The sequence below is a fragment of the Anabas testudineus genome, chromosome 2 (assembly GCF_900324465.2).
Source record: "Anabas testudineus chromosome 2, fAnaTes1.2, whole genome shotgun sequence".
NCBI classification, from domain to species: domain Eukaryota; kingdom Metazoa; phylum Chordata; class Actinopteri; order Anabantiformes; family Anabantidae; genus Anabas; species Anabas testudineus.
Window position 1 is genome coordinate 15223772 of NC_046611.1, and position 27612 is coordinate 15251383.

The window sequence follows — 27612 nt, forward strand, 5'->3', positions numbered from 1 at the left end:
TTATCAATTATATTTTAACTGATTCAAACTAAATCTTAAATCTAGCCACAGGGGTTGCAAGCCAGTGACTTTTGTGCCGGTCCCAAGCCCGGATAAATAGAGAGGGTTGCGTTAGGAAGGGCATCCGGCGTAAAAATTGCCAAAATAACCATGCGAATCATCCACAACACTTTCATACCCGATCGGTCGAGGCCCGGGTTAACAACGACCGCCACCGATGCTGTTAACCTACAGGGTGTCGGTGGAAATTTGACTACTGTTGGTCGAAGAAAGAGGGGAGGCAGAAGGGTTCGTGGTCAGAGAGAGAAGGGAAAAGGCAGGAGCATAGGTTTGAGAATAGGGACTCTTAACGTTGGCACGATGACAGGGAAAGGCAGAGAGCTGGCAGACATGATGGAGAGAAGGAAGGTAGATGTACTGTGTGTGCAGGAGACAAGGTGGAAGGGCAGCAAGGCACGTAGTATTGGAGGAGGATACAAACTGTTCTACCATGGTGTGGATAGGAAGAGAAACGGGGTAGGAGTGATCCTGAAGGGGGAGTTTGTGAACAATGTTCTAGAGGTGAAAAGAGTCTCAGACAGGGTGATGAGCATAAAGCTAGAAATTGAAGGGGTGATGATGAATGTAGTCAGTGGGTATGCGCCACAGGTTGGCTGTGAGTTAGAAGAGAAGGAGAGATTCTGGAGTGAGTTTGATGAGGTCATAGAGAGTATCCCCAGAGGAGAGAGAGTTGTTGTTGGAGCAGACTTCAATGGGCATGTTGGTGAGGGCAACAGAGGTGATGAGGAGGTGATGGGCAGGTTTGGTGTGAAGGAAAGGAATCTGGAAGGACAGATGGTGGTGGACTTTGCTAAGAGGATGGAAATGGCTGTAGTCAACACTTACTTCCAGAAGCGAGAGGAACATAGAGTGACATACAGAAGTGGAGGTAGGAGTACGCAGGTGGACTACATCCTATGTAGACGAGGTCATTTGAGAGAGGTTAGTGACTGCAAAGTGGTGGTAGGAGAGAGTATAGCCAGACAGCACCGCATGGTGGTGTGTAAGATGACTCTGGAGGTCAGGAAGAAGAAGAGAGGGAAGACAGAAAAGAAGACCAAGTGGTGGAAGTTAAAGAATGAAGAAACTTGTGAGGAATTCAGACAGACGTTGAGACAGGTTCTTGGTGGTCAGGATGAGCTTCCAGATGACTGGGAAACTACAGCAGAGGTTATCAGGGAAACAGGTAGGAAGGTGCTAGGTGTGTCATCTGGAAGGAGGAAAGAAGGTAAAGACACTTGGTGGTGGAATGAGGAAGTACAGGAATGTGTCAAGAGGAAGAGGTTGGCTAGAAGGAAGTGGGATGTAGAAAGGACTGAGGAAAGTAGACAGGAGTACAAGGAAGCGCAGCGTAGAGTGAAGAGGGAGGTGGCAAAGGCCAAACAGAAAGCTTACGATGAGCTGTATGACAGGTTAGACACAAAGGAAGGAGAGAAGGACTTGTACAGGCTAGCCAGACAGGGAGATAGAGATGGGAAGGATGTGCAACAGGTAAGGGTGATTAAGGACAGAGATGGAAAGGTACTAACAACCCAGGAGAGTGTGCAGAAAAGATGGAAGGAGTATTTTGAGGAGCTGATGAACGAGGAAAATGACAGGGAAAGAAGGGAGGAAGATGTGGATGTTGTGGAGCAGGAAATAGAAGAGATTGGAAAGGATGAGGTTAGGAAGGCTCTGAAAGGATGAAGAGTGGAAAGGCTGTTGGTCCTGATGACGTACCTGTGGAGGTGTGGAAGTGCTTAGGAGAGACAGCAGTGGAGTTTTTAACCAGTTTGTTCAATAGGATTCTAGAAAGTGAGAAGATGCCTGAGGAATGGAGGAGAAGTGTTCTGGTTCCGATCTTTAAGAACAAGGGTGACACGCAGAACTGCAGCAACTATAGAGGAATAAAGTTGATGAGCCACACAATGAAGCTGTGGGAAAGAGTAGTGGAAGCCAGGCTTAGGAAGAAGGTGGAGATTTGTGAGCAGCAGTATGGTTTCATGCCCCGTAAGAGCACCACTGATGCCATTTTTGCTTTGAGAATGTTGATGGAAAAGTACAGAGATGGTCAGAAGGAGCTGCATTGTGTCTTTGTGGATTTAGAGAAGGCGTATGACAGGGTGCCGAGGGAGGAGCTGTGGTTCTGTATGAGGTCGTCGGGAGTGGCAGAGAAGTACGTCAGAGTAGTTCAGGACATGTATGAGAGAAGTATGACGGTGGTGAGATGTGCTGTAGGTCAGACAGAGGAGTTCAAGGTGGAGGTGGGACTACACCAAGGATCAGCTTTGAGTCCCTTCTTGTTTGCTATGCTGATGGACAGGCTGACAGATGAGGTCAGACAGGAATCTCCCTGGACAATGATGTTTGCGGATGATATTGTGATTTGCAGTGAGAGTAGAGAGCAGGTAGAGGAACAGTTGGAGAGGTGGAGGTTTGCTCTGGAAAGAAGAGGCATGAAGGTCAGTCGTAGTAAGACAGAATACATGTGTCTGAACGAGAGGGATCAAGGTAGAAGCGTTAGGTTACAGGGGGCTGAGGTGAAGAAGGTACAGGAGTTTAAGTACTTGGGGTCAACAGTTCAGTGTGATGGAGAGTGTGGAAAAGAGGTGAAGAGGCGAGTGCAGGCAGGTTGGAGCGGGTGGAGGAAAGTGTCAGGAGTGTTGTGTGACAGAAGAGTGTCAGCAAGACTCAAAGGAAAGGTGTACAAGACAGTGGTGAGACCAGCTCTGCTCTATGGGTTAGAGACGGTAGCAGTGAGAAAGAGACAAGAGGCTGAGATGGAGGTAGCAGAGATGAAGATGTTGAGGTTCTCCTTAGGAGTGACCAGGTTAGACAGAATAAGGAACGAGTACATCAGAAGGACGGCGCACGTTGCCTGTGTTAGCGACAAAGTCAGAGAGGCCAGACTGAGATGGTTCGGACATGTTCAGAGGAGGGATAGTGAGTATATTGGTAGAAGGATGTTGGAGATGGAGCTGCCAGGCAGGAGGACAAGAGGACGACCAAAGAGGAGATACATGGATGTTATAACAGAGGACATGAGGTTGGCTAGTGTTAGGGTAGAAGATGTTCATGATGGAGTTAGGTGGAGAAGGATGATTCGCTGTGGCGACCCCTGATGGGAAAAGCCGAAAGAAGAAGAAGAAGAAGAAGAAACTAAATCTTAATTTCAACTAACACAAACATTTTCTACAGTTTATTTAGAAACATTAATGAGAAATTTGAATGTTTGAGTTCTGAAGGTTTAATTTCAGTGAACAAACTCACTGAAATTAACTAAAACTGAAAAATTGAATTTATTTATTACAGTGTTGGTTCAGTTGTGGATTAAAGATATACGTTCTACAATAGTAACAGTCAGTGAACTGACCTCAGAGTCTCCAGTCTACATTGTGGACTCTCCAGAAAACCACACAGCAGCTTCACTGATGAATCCTGCAGCTTGTCGTTGTCACTCAGGTCCAGTTCTGTCAGATGGGAGGAGTTGGACTTCAGAGCTGAGACCAGAGAATCACAGCTGATTTCTGACAAACTGCAGTTGTTCAACCTGAATAAAGAATAAACCATGTAGATCAAATCATTAATAATCAATCAGATATGTCCTAATCAATGATGTTTCCTCTAAAATGAGTAGAGTGACTTTGTCTCTCTGTTATTGTGGATCATCATAATGTCAGCCTTCTACAGACATCATCCAAATGTCACCACAACATTCATACAACTACTCATGTCAACACTGATTCATAACATGCTGCTGACCTCAGTCACATCTGGAACTAGAAGATAAATATCAAATCACATATGACAAACTAAAAACTTACTACAATACTTTTACTCATCACTGAAATGAATCAAACTTTAAATAACCACAACTGATCCAGTAAAAAGGTCTAGCTTGGTCCTGGTCTGGATTCTGCAGATCAGATCAGGAAACACAAAACTAAACACAGATTAAACTGAACAAAAACTGTTTTAATCCCAAATTACAGATGATTTCATGAAAACTTTGGAAAATGTTCAGTAGAAATGTCAAATACATATAATTTACAGTTGATGGACTGAAACTTGTAAAACCAACAGTTTGGTTCTTTAAACCTTTTCAACACATTTAACAAGTAAATTCAACTCTAGGAAAAAATACAATTCTCAAAACACATTTATTTTAAGACATCAGTCTGTCAGATTCCACAATGAGATGTTTGTATCAGTCATATTTAATCTAAATCCTAATTTCAACTAACACCAAACATTTTCTACAGTTTATTTAGAAACATTATTGAGAAATTTGAATGTTTGAGTTCTTAAGGTTAAATTTCCGTGAACAAACTCACTGAAATTAACTAAAACTGAAAAATTGAATTAATTTATTACAGTGTTGGTTCAGTTGTGGATTAAAGATATAAGTTCTACAATAGTAACAGTCAGTGAACTGACCTCAGAGTCTCCAGTCTACATTGTGGACTCTCCAGAAAAACACACAGCAGCTTCACTGCTGAATCCTGGAGCTTGTAGTTTCTACTCAGGTCCAGTTCTCTCAGATTGGAGGGGTTGGACTTCAGAGCTGAGGCCAGAGAATCACAGCTGATCTCTGTCAACCTGCATTCTTTCAATCTGAATAAAGAATAAAAGATATACATAAAACAATTAATCATCATCATAAATGACTGTTTAAAGTTTCAGGAAAGAAGTTTGAATAACAAATGCAGGCAAATTTTTCAGCATCACATTGAGACATGATGGTCTTAATTTATCTATATCCTTCAATTGGAAGAAGGCAGTTATAGAGATTTCATTTATTTAATATGTAAAAGAGATAACCTAGACAAAGATACAGTGGAAGAAAAACTTTGTGAACCTTTGGGAATTTCATGGTTTTCTGCATTAATTTGTCATAAAATGTGCTCTGATCTTCATATAACTCACAACAATAGAAAAACACAGTCTGCTTAAAATAATAGTACACAAACATAATATGTTTTCATGTTTGTATGGAACATAACATGTAAATGGAAAGGGTTACAAAAGTATCTCCATGATGTTCATGTGTCCACAGTAAGACAGACTGTCTATAAACTCTAGGCGTGGTTGTCCTATAAAGATGACTGCAAGAGCATAGCGCAGAATGCTGAGTGAGGTAAAGAAGAATCCTAGAGTGTCAGCTAAAGACTTACAGAAATCTATGGCACATGCTAACATTTTTGTTGACACATCTACAATTAGGAAAACATCAAACAAGAATATATTAGATGGGTGACATTGTAGCACAGTTGAATTTTGCAAAGAGCACCTGGATGTTCCACAGCACTACTGGCAAAGTATTCTGTGGACAGATGAAACTAAAATTGAGTTGTTTGAAGAAAAAACAAAACAAAACACACAACACTATGTGTGGAGAAAAAAAGGCACAGCACACCAACATCAAAACCTCACCCCCACTGTAAAACATGGTGGATTGAAATGCTGTGGCATGACCTTAAAGAGTTATTCACACCAGACATCCCAAGAATATTGCTACACTGAAACAGCTTTGTGAAGAGGTGTGGTCCAAAATTACTCCAAATCATTGTGCAGGTCTGTTCTGCCAAAGAAGGGTCAACCAGTTGTTAAGTCCAAAGGTTCACATACTTTTTTCACCCCGCATTGTGAATGTTTACATGTTATGTTCAATAAAAACATGAAAACATATAATGTTTGTGCAGTATTATTTTAAGCAGACTGTGTTTTTCTATTGTTGTGACTTAGATGTAGATTGGAGCACATTTTATGACAAATTAATGCAGAAAACCATGAAATTTCAAAAGGTTCACAAAGTTTTTCTTGCCACTGTAACTCTGAGATTGAGCACAGTATTAATCGAAAAAGTGTTTCCTAATAATATTGCCTGAAGGGGACATATATAGAGTGAAAAGAATCAGTCCAAGCACAGATCCCTGTGGAACTTCGTAGCTGACTTTTCTGTGCATCGAAGACTCATCATTAACATGTACAAACTGAAATCTATCTGATAGATACGATTTAAACCACTCTAGTGCTGTTCCTTTAATCCCATTGACATGTTCCAGTCTGTGAAATAAAATGTTGTGATCTTTAGTGTTGAATGCAGCACTAAGATCTAACAACATGAGTATAGAGACTAGTCTATTGTTTGATGCTAATAGAAGATCATTAGTGACCTTTACCAGTGCTGTTTCTGTACTATGATGTACTCTAAATCCTGAATGGAAAACTTCATAGAGGTTATTGCTGCGCAGGTGGTCACATATTTGCTTTGAAACTACTTTAAAAACCTTTGGTATGTTGCCTGTTAGTAAAGACAGATTGATCTGATCTAATATGGACGTGCTAATCAAAGGTAAAACATTTGAGCAGTCTAGTCGGGATGTGGTCTAAGAGACATGTTGATGGTTTCTATGAATTAATTACTGACATTAACTAAGCATGATCTACAGCAGGGGTGTCCAATCTTTGTACTCAAGGGCCGCTGTCCTGCTTGTTTGTAACTAGCCCTGCACTTCCAGCTTCTGATTGGCTGAACACGCCTGATCCAGGTAATCAGCAGTGAGGAGGGCAGAGATAGGAAAACTAGCAGGATGGTGGCCCTCGAGGACGTGTTTAAAGTTCTAAACCATTTCTTTGGGTAATAAGGAAACAAGTTTGAATGCACATCAAAAACCTATTTACTTTGAATCTGCAGCAGATGAGCAGTGTGATATGTCTTATGCCAGAGACATGTTCCACATAACTGTATAATGACAGAAGACCCTGTTTCTTCTTTTGTATTTTTTTTTGCTGTCTGTGTATCAGTACTGACAGAGACAAGAGAAACTCAGAGACACAGACACATCAGAGCTCCTTTTTCACAGCACTAACCGCAAATTTAAAATGCAGTGGAAAGCAACTGATTTAGACTTCTTTAGGAGACTTTAGGACACCTTGTCTTAGGTTCAGTTTTAATCTGACTTTGTGCAGACTTCAGTTTTAAAAACAAGGTATCACTACATGTAAGTATCTCTCTGTTCCTTAAAACTAACTCCTAAGGCAAGACCTCCTCACCCTCACCCTGCCTACCATTGTAACTTGTAAGTCGCTTTGGATAAAAGCATCTGCTAAACATAAATGTAAAACTTTCACTCCTCTGCTTTTCCAGTCTTCTGTCCTGCACAGACCACTTGTAAAAAGACAATTAGAAATCATGATACAATTGTCTTCTGAAAAAAATTACATAGATCTGAGTATCATACATATGTATCATACACTGTTACTTGTTTTCACAAGAAATCATAATAAATTTAAAGTGAAACATGCTGCTGAGTAAGTTGCACTGACAAAAGGCTAAAATGTTAAAAGAATCAATGTCCAAGAGAGAAACACTGACCTCAGAGTCTCCAGTCTACAGTTTGGACTCTTCAGTCCATCACACAGTAGCTTCACTGCTGAATCCTGCAGGTTGTAGTTTTCACTCAGGTCCAGTTCTCTCAGATAGGAGGGGTCGGACTTCAGAGCTGATGCCACAACTTCACAGTGAGTCTCTGAGAGTCCAGAGGCAGAAAGTCTGTGATGACAATATCACCATTAAAATGTATTTAAAACTGTTTTAACTTTAAATAACTCTTATTGATTTTGATCACAAAGCAGATTAACAGGAGCAGCTGTAGATCAGACCAGTTGGCCTCTAGTCCACATGTCCTTGAGCAACATATAGAGAGAAGAGAGACAAGAAATATTTGTATTGTGTCTTCTAAATGACCTAAATACATATTTAGATATTTTGATCTTTATGCTATAAGATGACACTGACACAGGAAGGACCAGCAACTCAACCTGTGTTTTCTACAAGACGGAAACCTATACCCTCAAATGAATATTAGATAATTTAAATAATAGCATAGAGTCCTGGACTTCCTGTGGTGCCATAAGAGCTTTGATAGGTGTTATGACACTGCAGATAATACTCAGATTCATTGATTTCTCCAACACACAGAGTAAAAATCTAACTGGTACATTTATGCAAATCACTGTTTCAACTGTTGTTGTTTGAGTCATTGATAGTAAATATATATTAATATTAAAATAATCACCCAACAAAGACACTGATGTGAACTGAAAAAGTTCAGTGGATTAACAACACGTGGCTGCAGATGTGAACTATGTGATTGTCACAGCTGAACCGTCACAGTGTTAGTATATTTTCAGTATTTTCCTTTAGCATAGTTAACAATCACCAAGTAATGACCACACTTAGTCTTTTATTTCATACAGCACATTTTATTTTGACAGTTTGTTTGGTAATTTCAGTGAACACAGTTTAATTAACATTCTGTCTTAATGTTTGTTTGCCCATTTAAATTGTTTAATGTTTCTTCTGTTTTTCCACGTGGCCAAAAAATTGGGCACCTATTGAGAGAGCTTCTTATACCCACAGGAAGGCGAAGAGGACAACTGGGTGTGTCCAGGAGGGGAGTCAGACAGATCAGATTTAATTTCATTGGATTTGAGGATTTGTTTGCTTGATGTATTTGCTTTGATAGTTAGATTTGTTTTGTAAAGACATTTTTTTACTTTATATTTGTATTAAGATTAAGGTTAATGTTTACTATTAGATTGAATATTTACTGTATGACTGTTCTCTGTCTGTCCAGTACAGCTGACCTTTGTCTTTTTATTTCAGTTTGTTCTGTTTATGTTATAGGGCCTTTATTTTGAAACAAAAGCCGATTTAGTCCAGTAAACTTAAACTTAAGCAGAAACTTAAGACCAGAAGTTGTTTCTGCTGAATTTGTGTTAAACCTCCATCAACCAAAGACAGAATTTAATGTTTTAATCTAAAGGACACAGACTGAACTCTCTTTAATGTTGCATGTAGTGGTCATGAAACAAGTGATATCTAGAAACTACACTGTTAAATTCCTGGTTAACAGTAGAAGAAATAATTATCAGATCTGGACTCACCGAGCCTTTCTGCAGTTCCTCACAGCTGGAATCAGTCTCAGTCGTCCCTCTGTTGATGTGTTGAACTTCTTCAGGTCCAACTCATCTAGAACCTCCTCTGACATCTGCAGCATGTAGGCCAGAGCTGAACAGTGGATTACAGAGAGGTACTTGTCTGATCTGTTCTCCGACTTCAGGAACTCTTGGATCTCCTGATGAACTGAGTGGTTGTTTATCTCCATCAAACATTGAAAGATGTTGATGCTTCTGTCAGGAGAGATTTTCATCTTGCTCTTGTTCTTGTTCTTCAGCTTGTTGATGACTCTCTGGATGATTTCTGGACTGTTCTCTGTCTGACCCAGCAGACTTCCTAAAAGTCTCTGGTTGGACTCCAGAGAGAGGCCATGAAGGAAGCGAACAAACAGGTCCAGGTGACCATTTTTACTTTTGAGGGATTTTTCCATGGTTAAGTTTAAGAAGTCATCCAGAGAAGAGGAAATGTTTCTTTTTCCCAGGAACTCCTCCAGTACCTTTCTTTTATTGTTGTTGTAACAGTGGAACATGTAGACTGCAGCCAGAAACTCCTGAATGCTCAGATGAACAAAGCAGTAGACTGTTTTCTGGAAGATCACACTCTCTCTTTTGAAGATCTCTGTACAAACTCCTGAGTACACCAAGGCCTCTGTGACATCAACACCACACTGCTCCAGGTCTTCTTGGTAGAACATGATGTTTCCTTTCTCCAGATGTTCAAACGCCAGCCTCCCCAGCTTCAGGAGAACTTCTCTGTCAGCCTCTGTCAGCTCCTGTGGACTCTTCTCATGTCCCTCATCATACTTGTTCTTCTTCCTCTTTGTCTGAACCAGCAGGAAGTGTGAGTACATGTCAGTCAGGGTCTTGGGCAGCTCTCCTCTCTGCTCTGTAGTCAACATGTGCTCCAGAACTGTAGCAGTGATCCAGCAGAAGACTGGGATGTGACACATGATGTGGAGGCTCCTGGATGTCTTGATGTGCGAGATGATTCTGCTGGACAGCTCTTCATCACTGAATCTCCTCCTGAAGTACTCCTCCTTCTGGACGTCAGTGAAGCCTCGTACTTCTGTTACCCTGTCAACACATGTAGGAGGGATCTGATTGGCTGCTGCAGGTCGGGAAGTTATCCAGACCAGAGCTAAGGGAAGCAGATTCCCCTTGATGAGGTTTGTCAGCAGCACGTTGACTGATGACTCCTGTGTGACATCAGACACAACCTCCCTGTTGTTGAAATCCAGTGAAAGTCTGCTTTCATCCAGGCCGTCAAAGATGAACAAAGGTTTACAGACAGCCAGCTCCTCTGCTGTGACCTTCTGTAATGTTGGATGGAAAACATGGAGCAGGGTGAGAAGACTGTACTGCTCATCTTTGATCAGGTTCAGCTCCCTGAATGAAAGCAGAACCAGCAGACTGACATCTTGGTTTTCCAAGTCCTCTGCCCAGTCCAGAGTGAACTTCTGCACTGAGAAGGTTTTTCCAACACCAGCGACACCGTTCGTCAGAACCACTCTGATGTGTGTCTGTTGGTCAGGTAAGGCTTTAAAGATGTCGTGGACCTTGATTGCAGTGTCATGGAGGGTCTTCATCTTGGAACCTGTCTCCAGCTGTCTCACCTCATGTTGGGTATTAACCTCTTCACTCTGTCCCTCTGTGATGTAGAGCTCAGTGTAGATCCTGTTGAGGAGGGTTCCACTTCCTGTTTCATCACTTCCTTCAGTCACACATTCACATCTCCTCCTCAGACTGATCTTATGTTCATCTAAAACCTGCTGCAGACCAACATCTGCTGAAAGACAAGAAAATATGTGAGACTGAAAAAGATAATCTGATGTATTATTTTCATCAGATACAACAAAAACACTAAATATAACAAAACATTCACTCCATGTTATTTACATTTAGTCATTTATCAGACAGTTTTATCCAAAGTGACTCACAAGTGAGGTATAAGGCAAAGACAGGGTAAGCATAAGGAGGTCTTGCCTAAGGACCCCTATTACAGGTAGACCACAGCAGGGACCCCAGTCTTGAGCACGGAGGGAGGTGATCTTACCACTACACTATCCAGCCACTGTTGGTATTTTTAATCATTTTCTATGTCAGTGCTTAGTAACATACTGTAACAAATCTCTCTGACTTCAGAAATGATTACATCAGCAGACAGATGTTCAGTCTTACTTTGTTCAGTGTTGGTCTGACTGACTCTCTGCAGTCCAGGTCTGGTTCTGGATCTTTTTCCACACTGGGGACAGGAGGAGTCTCCTGATGAACCAGACTCCCAGTATGAGGTGATGCACTGTCTGCAGAACCAGTGTCCACAGCTGGTAGAGACTGGATCCTTCAGGACGTTCTCACACAAAGCACACCAGGACAGCTGCTCCTCCATTAAATCATGACTCCTCCTTTTTCTGTAAACATGAACAGTAGTGGAGCTGAAAACAACTCACATGCAGCTCTCTCCCTAGATTTGTCTTAATGGCCTGGTGTTTTTTTAACTCATGAATCAAGGTCCAGATCACCTCCCCTACCTTGTAACTGAATGGAGCTTATGACCATGATGTTTAAAAAACCTCACAGCTCTCTATTATAATAGATGATAACATTGTCTATGATCACGATCTGTGAGCAGTTAGTTAAAAAAGTTACATGACCACATAATTCATGTTTATAGTTCATGTGTAAGAAGAAAACATTTATTCATACACACCGACCCCTACAAAAGTGTTGGGAAGGTGAGGTCAGTTCCTTTATTTTTGCTGTAGACTATATAACATTTCCGCTTTTATTTTGTTTACCTTTGGATCTGATAAACAATTTAGAAGATAGCACCTTTTGTTTGAACCCACACATTTTTTATTTAAGCAAAAGTCTTGTAAAATGTAAAATTAAAAGAATTATAGTGAATAAGACTTAATATTTAGTTTTAAATCCTTTGCATGCAATAAGTCCATCTAAGTTATTGACATCACCAACGATTTGCATTCCTTTTTTTGTAATGCTTTTCTAGGTTTTCACTGCAGCCTCTTCAGTTGTTTGTTTTGAGTAGTTACTCCCTTTAGTCTCTGTCACAGTTAAAGGAAAGGGACGAACGGGTAGGGATGAACGAAAACTGGATTTAGTCATAGAAAAACGCACAAAACGGGGAACTAAGGGGGGTGTCAACGGACACTACATAAACAGGCTAAATACAAAAACAAAGTAACAACGTAAAACTACCTGAACGACAACAAGAAACCAAAGTACAAAAGAAAATAACTGCTCGGGGCAGGCAAACAACTCACAGAAACGGGTAACTAAAGTCCAGAGTTCAGAGGGGCATATCTGTAATGATTTAACTGTAATTGTTCTGATCAAATATTTAAAAAAATCTATTAATCCCAGAGGGAAATTGTTTTTCCTTGTTACAGCTGTTCTGAGTTCAGACAATAAGAAAAGAATCACAACAGAAAACATCTATACCAACACAAATACAAAATAACATCAGTGAGAACATAGAATATCTAAAGGTGGATGAAATAGCTCAATAATAGTCTGGGATGGAAGGTAGAATAGGTCTCCCGTAGATTTAGAACTATGTTTTCTATTTCTCAGCTTGTAAGCCTGATATAAGTCATCACAGTCAAAGTGGAAAAACAAAAACTGAATGACAAACTGGTCTACCAGTGGTGGTACAACTAGCATGAATGAAAAATGCAGCAACAGACTGTGGAAACAAAACAACAACCACTTCCCTAATCACTGTCTTTGCGTCCTGGACCAATAGTGCAGAGGTTAATTGAAGGCTAAGTGAGCTAGCTATGTGATTATAATTTATATAGTCGATGACAGTAGCAGAACATTAGCTCATTTTCTCAAAGTGAAACTCTGGTGACCAAAGAACTTTTATTCAGGACTTAGTTCTATGTTATATTTAATCTAGCCACAGGGGTTGCAAGCCAGTGACTTCTGTGCCGGTCCCAAGCCCGGATAAATAGAGAGGGTTGAGTCAGGAAGGGCATCCGGCGTAAAAATTTGCCAAAATAACTATGCGAATCATCCACAACACTTTCATACCCGATCGGTCGAGGCCCGGGTTAACAACGACCGCCACCGATGCTGTTAACCTACAGGGTGCCGGTGGAAATTTGACTACTGTTGGTCGAAGAAAGAGGGGAGGCAGAAGGGTTCGTGGACAGAGAGAGAAGGGAAAAGGCAGGGACATAGATCTGAGAATAGGGACTCTTAACGTTGGCACAATGACAGGGAAAGGCAGAGAGCTGGCAGACATGATGGAGAGAAGGAAGGTAGATGTTCTGTGTGTGCAGGAGACAAGGTGGAAGGGCAGCAAGGCACGTAGTATTGGAGGAGGATACAAACTGTTCTACCATGGTGTGGATAGGAAGAGAAACGGGGTAGGAGTGATCCTGAAGGGGGAGTTTGTGAACAATGTCCTAGAGGTAAAAAGAGTCTCGGACAGGGTGATGAGCATAAAGCTAGAAATTGAAGGGGTGATGGTGAATGTAGTCAGTGGGTATGCGCCACAGGTTGGCTGTGAGTTAGAAGAGAAGGAGAGATTCTGGAGTGAGTTTGATGAGGTCGTAGAGAGTATCCCCAGAGGAGAGAGAGTAGTTGTTGGAGCAGATTTTAATGGGCATGTTGGTGAGGGCAACAGAGGTGATGAGGAGGTGATGGGCAGGTTTGGTGTGAAGGAAAGGAATCTGGAAGGACAGATGGTGGTGGACTTTGCTAAGAGGATGGAAATGGCTGTAGTCAACACTTACTTCCGGAAGAGAGAGGAACACAGAGTGACATACAGAAGTGGAGGTAGGAGTACGCAGGTGGACTACATCCTATGTAGACGAGGTCATTTGAGAGAGGTTAGTGACTGCAAAGTGGTGGTAGGAGAGAGTGTAGCCAGACAGCACCGCATGGTGGTGTGAAAGACGACTCTGGAGGTCAGGAAGGAGAAGAGAGGGAAGCCAGAAAAGAAGTGGTGGAAGCTAAAGAATGAAGAAACTTGTGAGGAATTCAGGCAGAGGTTGAGACAGGTTCTGGGTGGTCAGGATGGTCCAGATGACTGGGAAACTACAGCAGAGGTTATCAGGGAAACAGGTAGGAAGACGCTAGGTGTGTCATCTGGAAAGAGGAAAGAAGGTAAAGACACTTGGTGGTGGAATGAGGAAGTACAGGACTGCGTCCAGAGGAAGAGGTTGGCTGGAAGGAAGTGGGATGTAGAAAGGACTGAGGAAAGTAGACAGGAGTACAAGGAAGTGCAGCGTAGAGTGAAGAGGGAGGTGGCAAAGGCCAAACAGAAAGCTTACGATGAGCTGTATGACAGGTTAGACACAAAGGAAGGAGAGAAGGACTTGTACAGGCTAGCCAGACAGAGAGATAGAGATGGGAAGGATGTGCAACAGGTAAGGGTGATTAAGGACAGAGATGGAAAGGTACTAACAACCCAGGAGAGTGTGCAGAAAAGATGGAAGGAGTATTTTGAGGAGCTGATGAACGAGAAAAATGACAGGGAAAGAAGGGAGGAAGATGTGGATGTTGTGGAGCAGGAAATAGAAGAGATTGGAAAGGATGAGGTTAGGAAGGCTCTGAAAAGGATGAGGAGTGGAAAGGCTGTTGGTCCTGATGACATACCTGTGGAGGTGTGGAAGTGCTTAGGAGAGACAGCAGTGGAGTTTCTAACCAGTTTGTTCAATAGGATTCTAGAGAGTGAGAAGATGCCTGAGGAATGGAGGAGAAGTGTTCTGGTTCCGATCTTTAAGAACAAGGGTGACACGCAGAACTGCAGCAACTACAGAGGAATAAAGTTGATGAGCCACACAATGAAGCTGTGGGAAAGAGTAGTGGAAGCCAGGCTTAGGAAGAAGGTGGAGATTTGTGAGCAGCAGTATGGTTTCATGCCCCGTAAGAGCACCACTGATGCCATTTTTGCTTTGAGAATGTTGATGGAAAAGTACAGAGATGGTCAGAAGGAGCTGCATTGTGTCTTTGTGGATTTAGAGAAGGCGTATGACAGGGTGCCGAGGGAGGAGCTGTGGTTCTGTATGAGGTTGTCGGGAGTGGCAGAAAAGTACGTTAGAGTAGTTCAGGACATGTATGAGAGAAGTATGGCGGTGGTGAGATGTGCTGTAGGTCAGACAGAGGAGTTCAAGGTGGAGGTGGGACTACACCAAGGATCAGCTTTGAGTCCCTTCTTGTTTGCTTTGCTGATGGACAGGCTGACAGATGAGGTCAGACAGGAATCTCCCTGGACAATGATGTTTGCGGATGACATTGTGATTTGCAGTAAGAGTAGAGAGCAGGTAGAGGAACAGGGAGGTGGAGGTTTGCTCTGGAAAGAAGAGGCATGAAGGTCAGTCGTAGTAAGACAGAATACATGTGTCTAAACGAGAGGGATCAAGGTAGAAGCGTTAGGTTACAGGTAGCTGAGGTGAAGAAGGTGCAGGAGTTTAAGTACTTGGGTTCAACAGTTCAGTGTGATGGGGAGTGTGGAAAAGAGGTGAAGAGACGAGTGCAGGCAGATTGGAGCGGGTGGAGGAAAGTGTCAGGAGTGTTGTGTGACAGAAGAGTGTCAGCAAGACTCAAAGGAAAGGTGTACAAGACAGTGGTGAGACCAGCTCTGCTCTATGGGTTAGAGACGGTAGCAGTGAGAAAGAGACAAGAGGCTGAGATGGAGGTAGCAGAGATGAAGATGTTGAGGTTCTCCTTAGGAGTGACCAGGTTAGACAGAATAAGGAACGAGTACATCAGAGGGACGGCTCACGTTGCCTGCGTTAGCAACAAAGTCAGAGAGGCCAGACTGAGGTGGTTTGGACATGTTCAGAGGAGGGATAGTGAATATATTGGTAGAAGGATGTTGGAGATGGAGCTGCCAGGCAGGAGGACAATAGCAGCTGGTTAGTGTAGTGGTAACATCACCGCCTCCCATGTGGGACCTCCTCATGCTGCCCTGCCTACCAGTGTACCTTGTACTGACTTGTAAGTCGCTCTGGATAAAAGCGTCTGCTAAATGACTAAATGTAAATGTAAAATGAGGACAAGAGGACGACCAAGGAGGAGATATATGGATGTCTTAGAGGACATGAGGTTGGCTAGTGTTAGGGTAGAAGATGTTCATGATAGAGTTAGGTGGAAAAGGATGATTCGCTGTGGCGACCCCGGACGGGAAAAGCCGAAAGAGAAGAAGTTCTATGTTATATTTGCATTGTTGTTTGTGAAAGACATTTACACACACACACACACACACACACTTAGTCAAATGACATCATTTCCATTTGTTTGTTTCTATTTTCTGATAATTGTTCTTGAAGCTGTGTGTAAGACAGCAACAACAAAATACCAGTAAAGCTTGTTGTCATAATCCTTTTATGAGTTTTATACCTTAACAACAAAAACAGCTGGAGTCATAAATATTGGTATAAATCCTCAGTTTTATAAACAGACACTAATCATCTACAAACTAATCATCAGCAGTTCAAATATCTCATCATGGATCTTACTAAAAACCTCTGGACTGATGTTCTGTTTTACTGTGAAACGACTTTCAAAGGACAAAAACATTCCTCATTTGTTTTAATGTTTGTATAAAATAAAAATGTTGGTTTAACTCTTCGTCTTTTTGATAATATAAAGATAAATAGACATATGTGTAATGTGTAAATAATAACATTATTTTAAATGCATATAAATCTAAATCTATGATAACTGAGATCAGACTACAGTTGGTGAAAAGTCTATAAGTGGATCTTTCTGTACTGGGAATAAATGTAGATCAGATCAAATTATTTAGTGTTATTTCAAATCATTAACTTTCAAGGTCTCAGCTTGTTGACAATATTATTAAGAAAATAGGAAAGAGCATAGCTCAACTAATTAGTCATAAAAGGCATTAGGTTTATTTTAGAGGTCATTTGGAGCAGGTCTACAGGTCTGAAGGTAGATTAGTGTTTAGATGTTCACAGATTATATTTATTTATTAGATAATTTGACCAGGCAGAAATCTACTGTATTTTTGTTTATTAGGGTTTTGCCCTTTTTCCAAGTTGGTTTTCACTGTTCTTTGTATTTATGGTAATTGTACTAGAGATTGAGGAGGAAACAGTATAAAGCAGAGTTTTGAACCATGTTACTGGACTCTAGGATTATTATTAACAGTCCAACCTTCACAGATCTACTTGTTCACATTCTGAATAAACAGGGTTAAAACCTTCACTACAACATCTCTGGTTTAATGCATCATTTGATCTGTATTTTCAGTTTCTGTAACATTTATATCTGTTATAGTCTTTCTGCAAGATCTTTAGTCACTCAAAGTGTGTCTTACTGTCTGCATGTGTCTGAGGGTCCAGGTCCATTACTGAGGTCTGGAGGTCTGTCTATGGACCAGTCACTCTTCATAGACAGACTGCTGGATCCTGGAAACCCTGCTCTCTGTCTGTGGTTTTGAAATCCATTACTGAGGTCTGGAGGTCTGTCTATGGACCAGTCACTCATTATAGACAGACTGTTGGATCCTGGAAACCCTGCTCTCTGTCTGTGGTTCTGAAATCCATTACTGAGGTCTGGAGGTCTGTCTATGGACCAGTCACTCTTCATAGACAGACTGCTGGATCCTGGAAACCCTGCTCTCTGTCTGTAGTTCTGAAATCCATTACTGAGGTCTGGAGGTTGATCTATGGACCAGTCACTCTTCATAGACAGACTGCTGGATCCTGGAAACCCTGCTCTCTGTCTGTGGTTCTGAAATCCATTACTGAGGTCTGGAGGTCTGTCTATGGACCAGTCACTCTTCATAGACAGACTGCTGGATCCTGGAAACTCTGCTCTCTGTCTGTAGTTCTGAAATCCATTACTGAGGTCTGGAGGTCTGTCTATGGACCAGTCACTCTTCATAGACAGACTGCTGGATCCTGGAAACTCTGCTCTCTGTCTGTAGTTCTGAAATCCATTACTGAGGTCTGGAGGTCTGTCTATGGACCAGTCACTCTTCATAGACAGACTGCTGGATCCTGGAAACCCTGCTCTCTGTCTGTAGTTCTGAAATCCATTACTGAGGTCTGGAGGTTGATCTATGGACCAGTCACTCTTCATAGACAGATTGCTGGATCCTGGAAACCCTGCTCTCTGTCTGTAGTTCTGAAATCCATTACTGAGGTCTGGAGGTCTGTCTATGGACCAGTCACTCTTCATAGACAGACTGCTGGATCCTGGAAACCCTGCTCTCTGTCTGTGGTTCTGAAATCCATTACTGAGGTCTGGAGGTCTGTCTATGGACCAGTCACTCTTCATAGACAGACTGCTGGATCCTGGAAACCCTGCTCTCTGTCTGTAGTTCTGAAATCCATTACTGAGGTCTGGAGGTTTGTCTGTGGACCAGTCACTCATTATAGACAGACAGTTGGATCCTGGAGACTCTGCTCTGTCCTCTTCTTCCTCCACATCAACACTGATCTTCTGGACTTCAGTGAGTCTGAGACAAAAACCAGTAACACTGATTGTGAGCTCAAGAATCACAACAAATACAGTACAAGTGTGAATCACAAGGCTGAGAGATCCATGAAGTAACACACACAGATACAAACACACATTCAACGCACACAGACAAAGAGTTAAACAGATGAGGTTTGATTTCTCTTTTATTCCACAGGGAATTATTTGACTGTAATAATAATAATAATAATATTATCGTATAAACAATCAGCTCCAGTGTACCTACTTCTCCTCTCTTCCCCTAAAATGGAGACTGAACTAACTGTTTGTTATGTTATTAACCACCCAGTTAAATTAGAGTGATTAAATAAATCTGCAGCTGGAAAAAATAAAGTTTCAGACTCATAATGTAATAAGCAGTAATTTCTTTAATGTGACTTTGTTTATTGTTATTTATGTCATTATCTATTGCAGTGGTAATATAATAGTAGTAAACAAGTGCATACTAATAGTAGTAATCCTACATGAGCTCATTGAACTTCAAACATTTTAGTATATTCCAGGTTATTACATGTATTATTTTGACTTTCTTTAATAATCATGCAGAATGAAGCCTTAGATACAAGTTACAGTAGAATAATAATAATGTTTTATTAACACTCAGCTTCACTTTTCTTTGTTCTTCTTGGTTTTATTCTAAACAGAGTCTGAACTAACTCATTGAAACCTTCAGTGTTCCCTCCTTGTTCTCATCTACCTGAATCACCTGGTGACTGTAGCTCCTCCCCTCTCACATGGAGCTGAGGACAGGACAAGATAAGCTGCTGTCTATATTACTCTATTATTTTACATAAAACAAGAAGAAAACTACAAGTGTCATCAAGTCAGTTTGCTGTAGAAGTGAAAACAGAACTGTGAAACAAACTGTCTTTAAATTTACTGATATCATTTTACTAATATCACTGCAGAGAGAAAGTTTGAATCTGGAGTTCAACAGGAAGAAATCAGCTCTGTTTTAAAACTTATTTACAGAAACTGAAATAAAAAAAAAACTCTGGGAGCCTTGAAGAAGTTACTGACTTTACATCAAACTAATATAATAGAACTGTTTCTTCCACCTGAGGAATGTTGGTAAAATTAGGAGCATCCTGTCTCAAAGTGATGCTGAAAAACTAGTACAGGCATTAGTTACTTCCAGACTGAACTATTGTAATTCACTATTAATATTTAAAGTGTGTTTAAATTATGTATTTTGTAATATACACGTTGAGAATTAATTCATTCCAATTCATATATCTAAAAATTTATATAGTGACAAATCACAACAGAAGTAATTTCAATGCACTTCACAGTGTTTAAGGTTTAAAACCTTATAAAATGTAACTGTATACAGAATGATATATAAACCTCAACAACCCCACTGAGCAGCACCAGGAGACAGTGAAGAGGAAAAACTCCCTTTAGAGGAACAAACCTCCAGCAGAACCAGACTCAGGGTGAACATCTCTATCTATTAGCTTTGTTATTTTACATTCAGTCTGTAATTCACAGGAGTTCATGACGCCCGATGATGTCAATCTGAAGTCACTAAAGTTAAACTAACATTAGTTCATCCTGTTTTAGAGAAACACCCCGGACCAGCTGCTCTCTCCTTCTCTTCTCTTCCTCCATTTACACAAACTAGAGTCTTGACCTCCAACACGTGGTCTCTGCAATTAATCTACTACCGGAATAATTAAAACAAATCGAAACTAAAAACGTAAAACGGATAAACACATATTTTATTGCTACAAAGAGAACAAGAAAATGTATATCAGAGATTTTATTTTAGCCTCTAAACCTGTTAAAAGAGTCAAAGACTGAGAAACAGGAAGTGAGATGTCACACACACACTGATCAAACTAATACAGAGAATTAAACAACTTCACTCTTCTTTCCTTTTAGTCCACAGCGTCTGGTTTTACTGGAATAACAACAATAACGCTGTGTTAACACTCACCTGTCTTAGTTTAGTATATTCAACACAAGAACTTTTCTCATTTCTGTTTCTTCGACACAAAATGGAGAAAAACTAACTGCGAAGTTTTTTAGTTTCAGTTTCTACATAAATCAACACGACACGAAGCCTCAGTGAGCATGCGCAGACGACGAGCGGAAACGTAAAATAAATGTTTTATTCTTTATTTTCTAATCTCATGTTTGCTCTTGTAGTAATATAGTAGTATTTTTGTAGTCATATTTTCAAATGTTTATCCTCTAATAGTTTAAATATGAGACAAAAACACTCTGTTGTATGTTGGAGTCTCAGCTCAGTGTTGCTGCAGCAGCACCACCTGCTGTTCAAAGATACTAACTACAGCTGAAGTCACATCATCTGCTTTGAAATCACATATCAGACATCCTTCATGTTCACTGCTGTACGTGTCTAGTTGTTGCTGTTTGACAGTCTTAGAGCAGACACACACTCATTTTCCTGCAGCTACACTCACTGAACAAACACTCTGGACCAGTGTCAGTCGGTGATGTGTTGAACATTATCTGTAATAGTAGCAGGGAGATGTAACTCTGATTTGACCGACTTTTCCAGCAGTAATTGAAGCTCACTCCACTTCACTCACTGCTGTGATCACATGAGTTTCCACTGCAGACTCACAGCAGGGGACAAACACAATGAGCTGTGACAGTCTCTTTCCTTCACTGAGCTGAAATCTTCAAACACACAAAGTCAACTTCATTTGAAAGAAGCATTTTCCCTTTAAATCACCATCAGAGGATCTCATCACTGCTCTCTGTCTGATCTGAGCTCCTCTGGTAAAAAACAACATTTTACTGATTTGCCAAAAAATTATTGAGATTATTTTACTCTTCATGAACAACACTAAAAAAAATTAAAAAAAAAAAAAACCTATCTAAGAGTTGATTTCATTAGTTTTTTGTTTTTAGCAGAACTCAAAAAAACAAACTAATTACTGTGGTTTGATTTAAAAGTTAAATCAAGTAAGTTTAAAGCTGTAGAACAAATTATTCCATTACTACTTACCAGTTGGTTCTCAAACTCAGTCCTCAGGAGTTTGGGAACCTCACATATAAAGTAATTAATAATCAAGCTCCATCTTATCTTAAGACCTCATAGTTCCATATGTTCACATATCTATTTGTAATGTCTTAAACTTTACACTGTAAAGTGCCTTGAGATGACTTCTGTTAGGATTTGGTTTATATTAATGAAATTGAACTGTATTAAAGTTGTGTCACTTAAACAGCTGTTGATAGAGATTAGTAACCACTCCAACATATTTTAATCTTTCCTCTAATATCTGCTCAACAACAACAGGTCTACACTCTGAAACTAACACATTAATTAACAAAACAGGAAGTACTGTACGTTTTAATTCTCTTTCTCTACAAATGTCTCAGTATAAACAGAAGAAGTAGATTCTGTCTCTCCTTCTCTCCACAGAGACAAAATGACTAAAATAATAAAGTTGTGCTGGATCAACTCCCTATTTACAAGAAACCAGAGAAGTGAGTCTGTGATATTTCCAAAGATCTGCTTTAACATTACATCCAAACCCCATCAGACACAGCCCCACCCAACAGCAACACTTCATACTGATCTACCAGAACAACAACTGTTCTACAGTCCTTTACTTAATCAGGACTAAAACTGAAGATCAGAACAAGAACCGTCACAAACAAACCTGTTAAAAGAGTCAAAGACTGAGAAACAGGAAGTGAGATGTCACACACACACTGATCAAACTAATACAGATAATTAAACAACTTCACTCTTCTTTCCTTTTAGTCCACAGCGTCTGGTTTTACTGGAATAACAACAATAATGCTGTGTTAACACTCACCTGTCTTAGTTTAGTACATTCAACACAAGAACTTTTCTTTCTTCTGTTTCTTCAAAACAAAATGGAGAAAAACTAACTGCGTAGTTGTTAATGTTTCTGTTTCCACTTGGACTATTCCGTCACCCCTCCGAAATGGTTTGTTCCGATCAGTGTATGAGGAAGCTGTAGATCAGTGACGTCAAAATCAAACTGGGACAAAATTAAAAACTGGGACAAAGTCGAGGACCAAACTCAATATATATATATAAAAAATTAACTTTTACAGCAATTGCGCATGTTTTCTTATCTCTTCAGATATGTAATGTTAAAGCTTTTCATATAGAAACAAACTTTAGTTTCGCTTAAACATTGAATCTGGAGCAAGCAAAGCCTAATATAATAAATAAAGGAGAAATTAAATTTGAAATAAAACACACATCAGTGATATTCGCTTCTTATCTAAATTAATAAAATAACTTATGTCTCTATCTGTAGTCTTTCGAGTTCCTTTTTAATTAAAATCTTTTTTCACTGTCCAACAACAAAAAAACAAAAACAAATAATAATAATTTAATCTTTCAACACAAGTCAATTTATAAACTCTTTAAAACAGCCTTGGTTGACCAAAGTGCTGTACACAGCTTGTCAAGAGAAAAAGCAAACAATTAAGACAATACTTACAACGATGAATAGTAAATAAAATAACAATAAAAACAAAAGAATAAAATAAAGGAATAAACACAGAGTCTTCATGGTGAATTAAAAGCCAGAGAATAAAAATGGGTCTTCAAGTATTAAAAATAGACAATGAAGGTGCCTGCCTACTGTGCAGTGGTAGGTCATTCCATAATTTGGGTTAGTGTTATTTTAAAATGCACAGGCAACCAGTGGAGAGACGGAGGATGGGAGTTGTGTGCTCCCTCTTTCGAGACGAGCAGCTGCATTTTGGACCAGTTGGAGACGTTCAAGGGAAGATTGATTTACTGAAGAGACCAAGATGCACATTGGTTCAAGTCAGATAGCTGACATCTCTTCTTAGATGTCTGGGGTTAGGATCTGAGCTGTTGTTCATCAGTGAGACGACTCCTGAGTGGTGTTTTGTTCGTCTTGATGGACGAGCTAACGCAATAACAAAACATTCTGGGATTTGTATTATTATTATTATTATTATTATTATTATTATTATTATTATTATTATTATTATTATTGTTGTTGTTGTTATTATTAGCGTTATTGTGTGCGCTATATACTGGTGGTTTGTACAAATACCAAGTACCATTTGTTATTCACATGGTTGATTAGTACTGGTTTAACAGACTTTAACTTTTACTTTAGCTGAAACAAGTTACTATGAAGAATTGTTGTGGTGTGAGGGCTCCATCTTGTGGCAGTGATATGTAAAACATGTAAACTGTATATTCAGTCATAAAGAATGTTATGAGAAAACTTCTTCATAACAAGATGTCATTGTTTCTACCTATCTCTGATTTTGGATTTTTATATTTTTTTCAGAAACCACACAAACACAATTGTTGTCCAGGATGCTAAAATAAAGTTTTGCTAAAGGAACTCCTTGTTTCTTTCCTGATCTAACAGTCACTTCAGTGGAGGACTGTGAATCATCTGAAGCCAAGAACATGTGAGAAACCTCAGTGAGCATGTGTGGTTGACGAGTGGAAATGAATAAGAAATATTTATTATTTTCTAATATCGTGTCAGTTTTATCTACCCAGAATTCAAAATTTTAGTAAATAACATAAAAAGAGCCAAATCTGATGCCTCAAAGCCTGATAGAGCTCACAGGTGAAGTGTCCGTGTCTGTTTTCTGTATGTAAGTATACGTCATGGTTCATCACAGACAGAGGTAAACATGACTGAATACACACTGCAGACAAGCAACACTGCTCTCGTTCTGATCTTTGAAACTGGATAAAAACTAATTATGACTTTTAACTGGTTTAATTAAGTTTGAATATACTGTCGACTTAGTTTAGACAAACATTTTGTAATTCAGGATGTGGTGAACAAACAAAAATACAAATTGTGAGTTTAATGCTCATTGGTGTTATAGTAGTGTAGAATTAGGCCGTCGTACAGATGAATTCATTCATGTTCTTGATTTTGTAATTTGTTCACACAGCTCTGTAGAACTTGGAGACTGAAGCTAAGATTATTTTATCTCTTTACCATTTACACATGATACTGTAACATAATTTACACAATGATCTGTCTGAACAGCTGCAGAAAACATGATGACATCACCAATGTACCACCCCACCATATTATTATATCTTGAAATGGGTTGATGGTGGAGAACATACAAAGTGTCATGATTCCAGCTCCTCCTGTCTGTCTGCCCCTGATTTCCTCGTTTTCTCCCTCTGTCAGGTGACCTGCTGATCACCTATTGTCTGTACCTGTGTCTCCACTGTCCCTTTATTAGCAGGTCTGTCAGTCTCCTCTTTGCCAGATAGTCTCACATCGACCTGAGAACAAAACTATCCAGCATTATTCATCAGACTACTTAACGGATACGAACCCTGCCTGACCTGAAACCTGTCTCTGCTGACTTCCCCCTAACTGGACCTGCCTTCTGTTCTGCTCTGCCCTTCGGTACCGTGAGTGTTTTCTGTCTGACCTGTTCCTGCTCCCCTCTGCCTCCTCTCCTGTTCTGTCCCTGTGTTGGATTTCCCTGTGTATGACCTGGACTGTCTCCTGACATTGCTACCAGCCTCTTGGATCTCTGCTCTCAGTATTTCTTATCAGTGTTGACCTGGATTGTTGTTTGGACCTCTGCTTTAGCTTTACGGACATTAGTGCTTGGACGGCCCTACTGTGTATGACCCAGGATTTGTTTTTCACTCTGCATAACTGCATAACTCTGTATTTCACTAACCCTTTGTGTTTACTACATGGCTCATTCTTCAACTAAAACTCCTCACAGTCTCCTCACTGGTTCACTTCCCCCTGCCTCTCGACCACCGTCATCAAGACTTCAGTGAGTAAAATCCAATATAAACATTACCCAACATCCAGTCAGCCTCAATCTAACTCTGTCTCCTCTTCTAGACCACCATACTCACCTGACAACAGCACGGTTCAGCTACTGCTTCCTGACATTCATCCACTGCATTATCTTTATTGTGAATAAACCTTCCTTATTCTTACTCCTCTTGTGTTGTGTGGTCTCTGGCAATGGAGTCGGATCCTAGGCTTGTGACAACGATGTTCTTATCACAGACCCAGATACAACTTTGAATAATTTGGCTGTGACCCAGCTGCCCTTTAAATAACATCCTGATAAAAATATTCAATCAAATAGTTTCAGTATAGTTTCAAATAGTCTTTTCAGTCAGTTTGACAATGACATCAGGCCATCAGACCCCAACTTTAACTAAAGTCCCAGTGATTCTAAACCTCGTCATGAACAGTGCACAAAGGGTTAAATATAAATAAAAGTTCTGTTATAGATTTGTAAATAACATCTGGATGAGGTCCGTGTGGTCAAGTCTCTCTGGGCTGTGGGTAGTAAGCAGGCTACAGTTTCTCTGGTAGTAATATAGTAGTAATTTTGAAGTCATGTTTTCAACATTTTATCCTCTAATCGATAACATGATCATCATTAATGTGATGTTTGTAACCTTTGGTGTCTGACACGTCCCGTGTTGATTTGTTTGGCTGCCTCGCAGTGACCAGTGACATGTCTTATTTCACAGTATTAGTAGCAACATTATGGATTTTGTTGTTATACTATGAACTATTATCCTGTGGAAATATTAATCTTTAATTCTTAATGTGTCCGTTAAGAGAAGTCCTGTATATGTGTTAAATGTTAGTGGATTTATTGATCTGTATTTCTTTCCTTAGATATTCTGTGAATATTATGCTTCTTTGGTGTCTTATTATTTACATTATATGTCCATGTGCAATTTCTAGATACCAACAATATTCACTACTGGAATCTAATATTATTTACATCTGAAGAAAATAAAACTGAAAAAGCATTTATGGGTTCTCTTGTGTTTAATGGACACACCATTCTGGAAATTACATCATTAAATAATCTGTAAAACTTGTAAGTTGGAGGAGGTGGAGGAGTGTAGAGCAGAAGGAGTGGTGGACTTTCAGTGTGTCTGCAGAGACTGTGTAGAAGGACAGAGCAGTTTAGATCCACTGATGATCCTCTGTTGAATCCAGAGGAAAACACCTGTCAGTCACTGCTGGATGACGCTGTCCTCTCCACTCTGCCTCCCAGTAACATGGTCCAGTCAGAGATTCTCTACACACAAGCTGCTGCTGCTTCAACATCTGGATCTTCAGGACACAGATCGTCTTCCCTCAGTGTGGTTCTGTCACTCATATATAGAGAACTTCCATCTGTAGAGACAACAGAGGAGGTAAATGCTGTTTACAGAGACTCCATTCATCAGCTGTTGGTCAGTGATGCAGCACGTTCAGTAGAAAGTAACAACAACACTGAAACCTTATAATGATAAATGACTTCAACCATATTTCTGTTAACAACCAATGTAATTTATTGTTGATGTGAACTCCAAGATATCCTCTCTCAGGATAGTGAGTGACACTGAGATCTTCATTATTACTCCTCATAAAGTCCACAATCAGTTCTTTGGTTTTATTGATGTCAACCAACTTCAAACAGTTTGTGGACTGTAACAGGAGAAAATAAGATTTCTGATTAGTTGTAAACTAACTTGAAGGGAGCATACAGCTCCTCAGACCTGCCTCTGCCTGTTGGATCAAACCACAACCTAATTCACCTGGTACCAGCAAACAGACCAATAGTAAGACAGCAGCCAGCTTTTTCCATGGAGGATCATGGTGAGGACACTGAAGCTCTGCTTTTAACATCATGCAGCCTCATCTACTTATTGAAAAGCTGCAGGAAATGCAGGTTGACACTGACACTGTGCAGTGGATTACAGACTGCCTCACTGGACGACAACAGTTTGTTCACTGTATCTGAGGTGGTGATGAGCAGTACTGGCGTGCCTCAAGGAACTGTTCGAGCATCATTCCTACTCTACACTCTACTACAACTCCAGAACCTGCTCCTCCAACAGTTCTCAAATGTTCTTTTCCTTATTAATTATGATAATGTGGAGAACAGACACCTGATAGAGAGCGTTGTTATGTGGTGCAGGAGCAACTGATTAAAGCTCCACATGGTCGTGGACTTGAGGATGACTATGAAGATCCCAGTCCCACTCACTATTCTGAGAGAAGATATCTTGATGTCCTCATTAAAAAACAGTTAAACTGGTTAAATAACACAGATGTCCTACACAAGATAAGACTGAGTAGACCGTTCTTCCTCAGGAGGCTTCGTTCCTTTGACCTGTGCAACAGG

General features: G+C 40.2%; 2 protein-coding genes across 6 annotated transcripts in view; both read right to left on the minus strand.

The window, feature by feature from the left end:
• LOC113163505 overlaps positions 1-27612 on the minus strand; it is a 1294879-nt gene that overhangs the window by 681479 nt on the left and 585788 nt on the right. The window lies entirely within an intron of this gene.
• Positions 1-27612, minus strand: part of LOC113163500 (NACHT, LRR and PYD domains-containing protein 12-like) — a 664684-nt gene that overhangs the window by 557229 nt on the left and 79843 nt on the right. For 2 of the 5 annotated variants that reach the window (XM_026362204.2, XM_026362206.2), the window contains one exon: positions 26292-26618. In XM_026362204.2, coding sequence (XP_026217989.1) covers positions 26594-26618 — 25 coding nt within the window. In that variant the 3' untranslated portion in view covers positions 26292-26593. Of the gene's footprint in view, positions 1-3896; positions 4456-7396; positions 7574-11160; positions 11391-17296; positions 18443-20401; positions 20519-26291; positions 26619-27612 lie in introns of those variants that run through there. The other 3 variants (XM_033326718.1, XM_026362201.2, XM_026362199.1) reach the window with 3 other exon arrangements.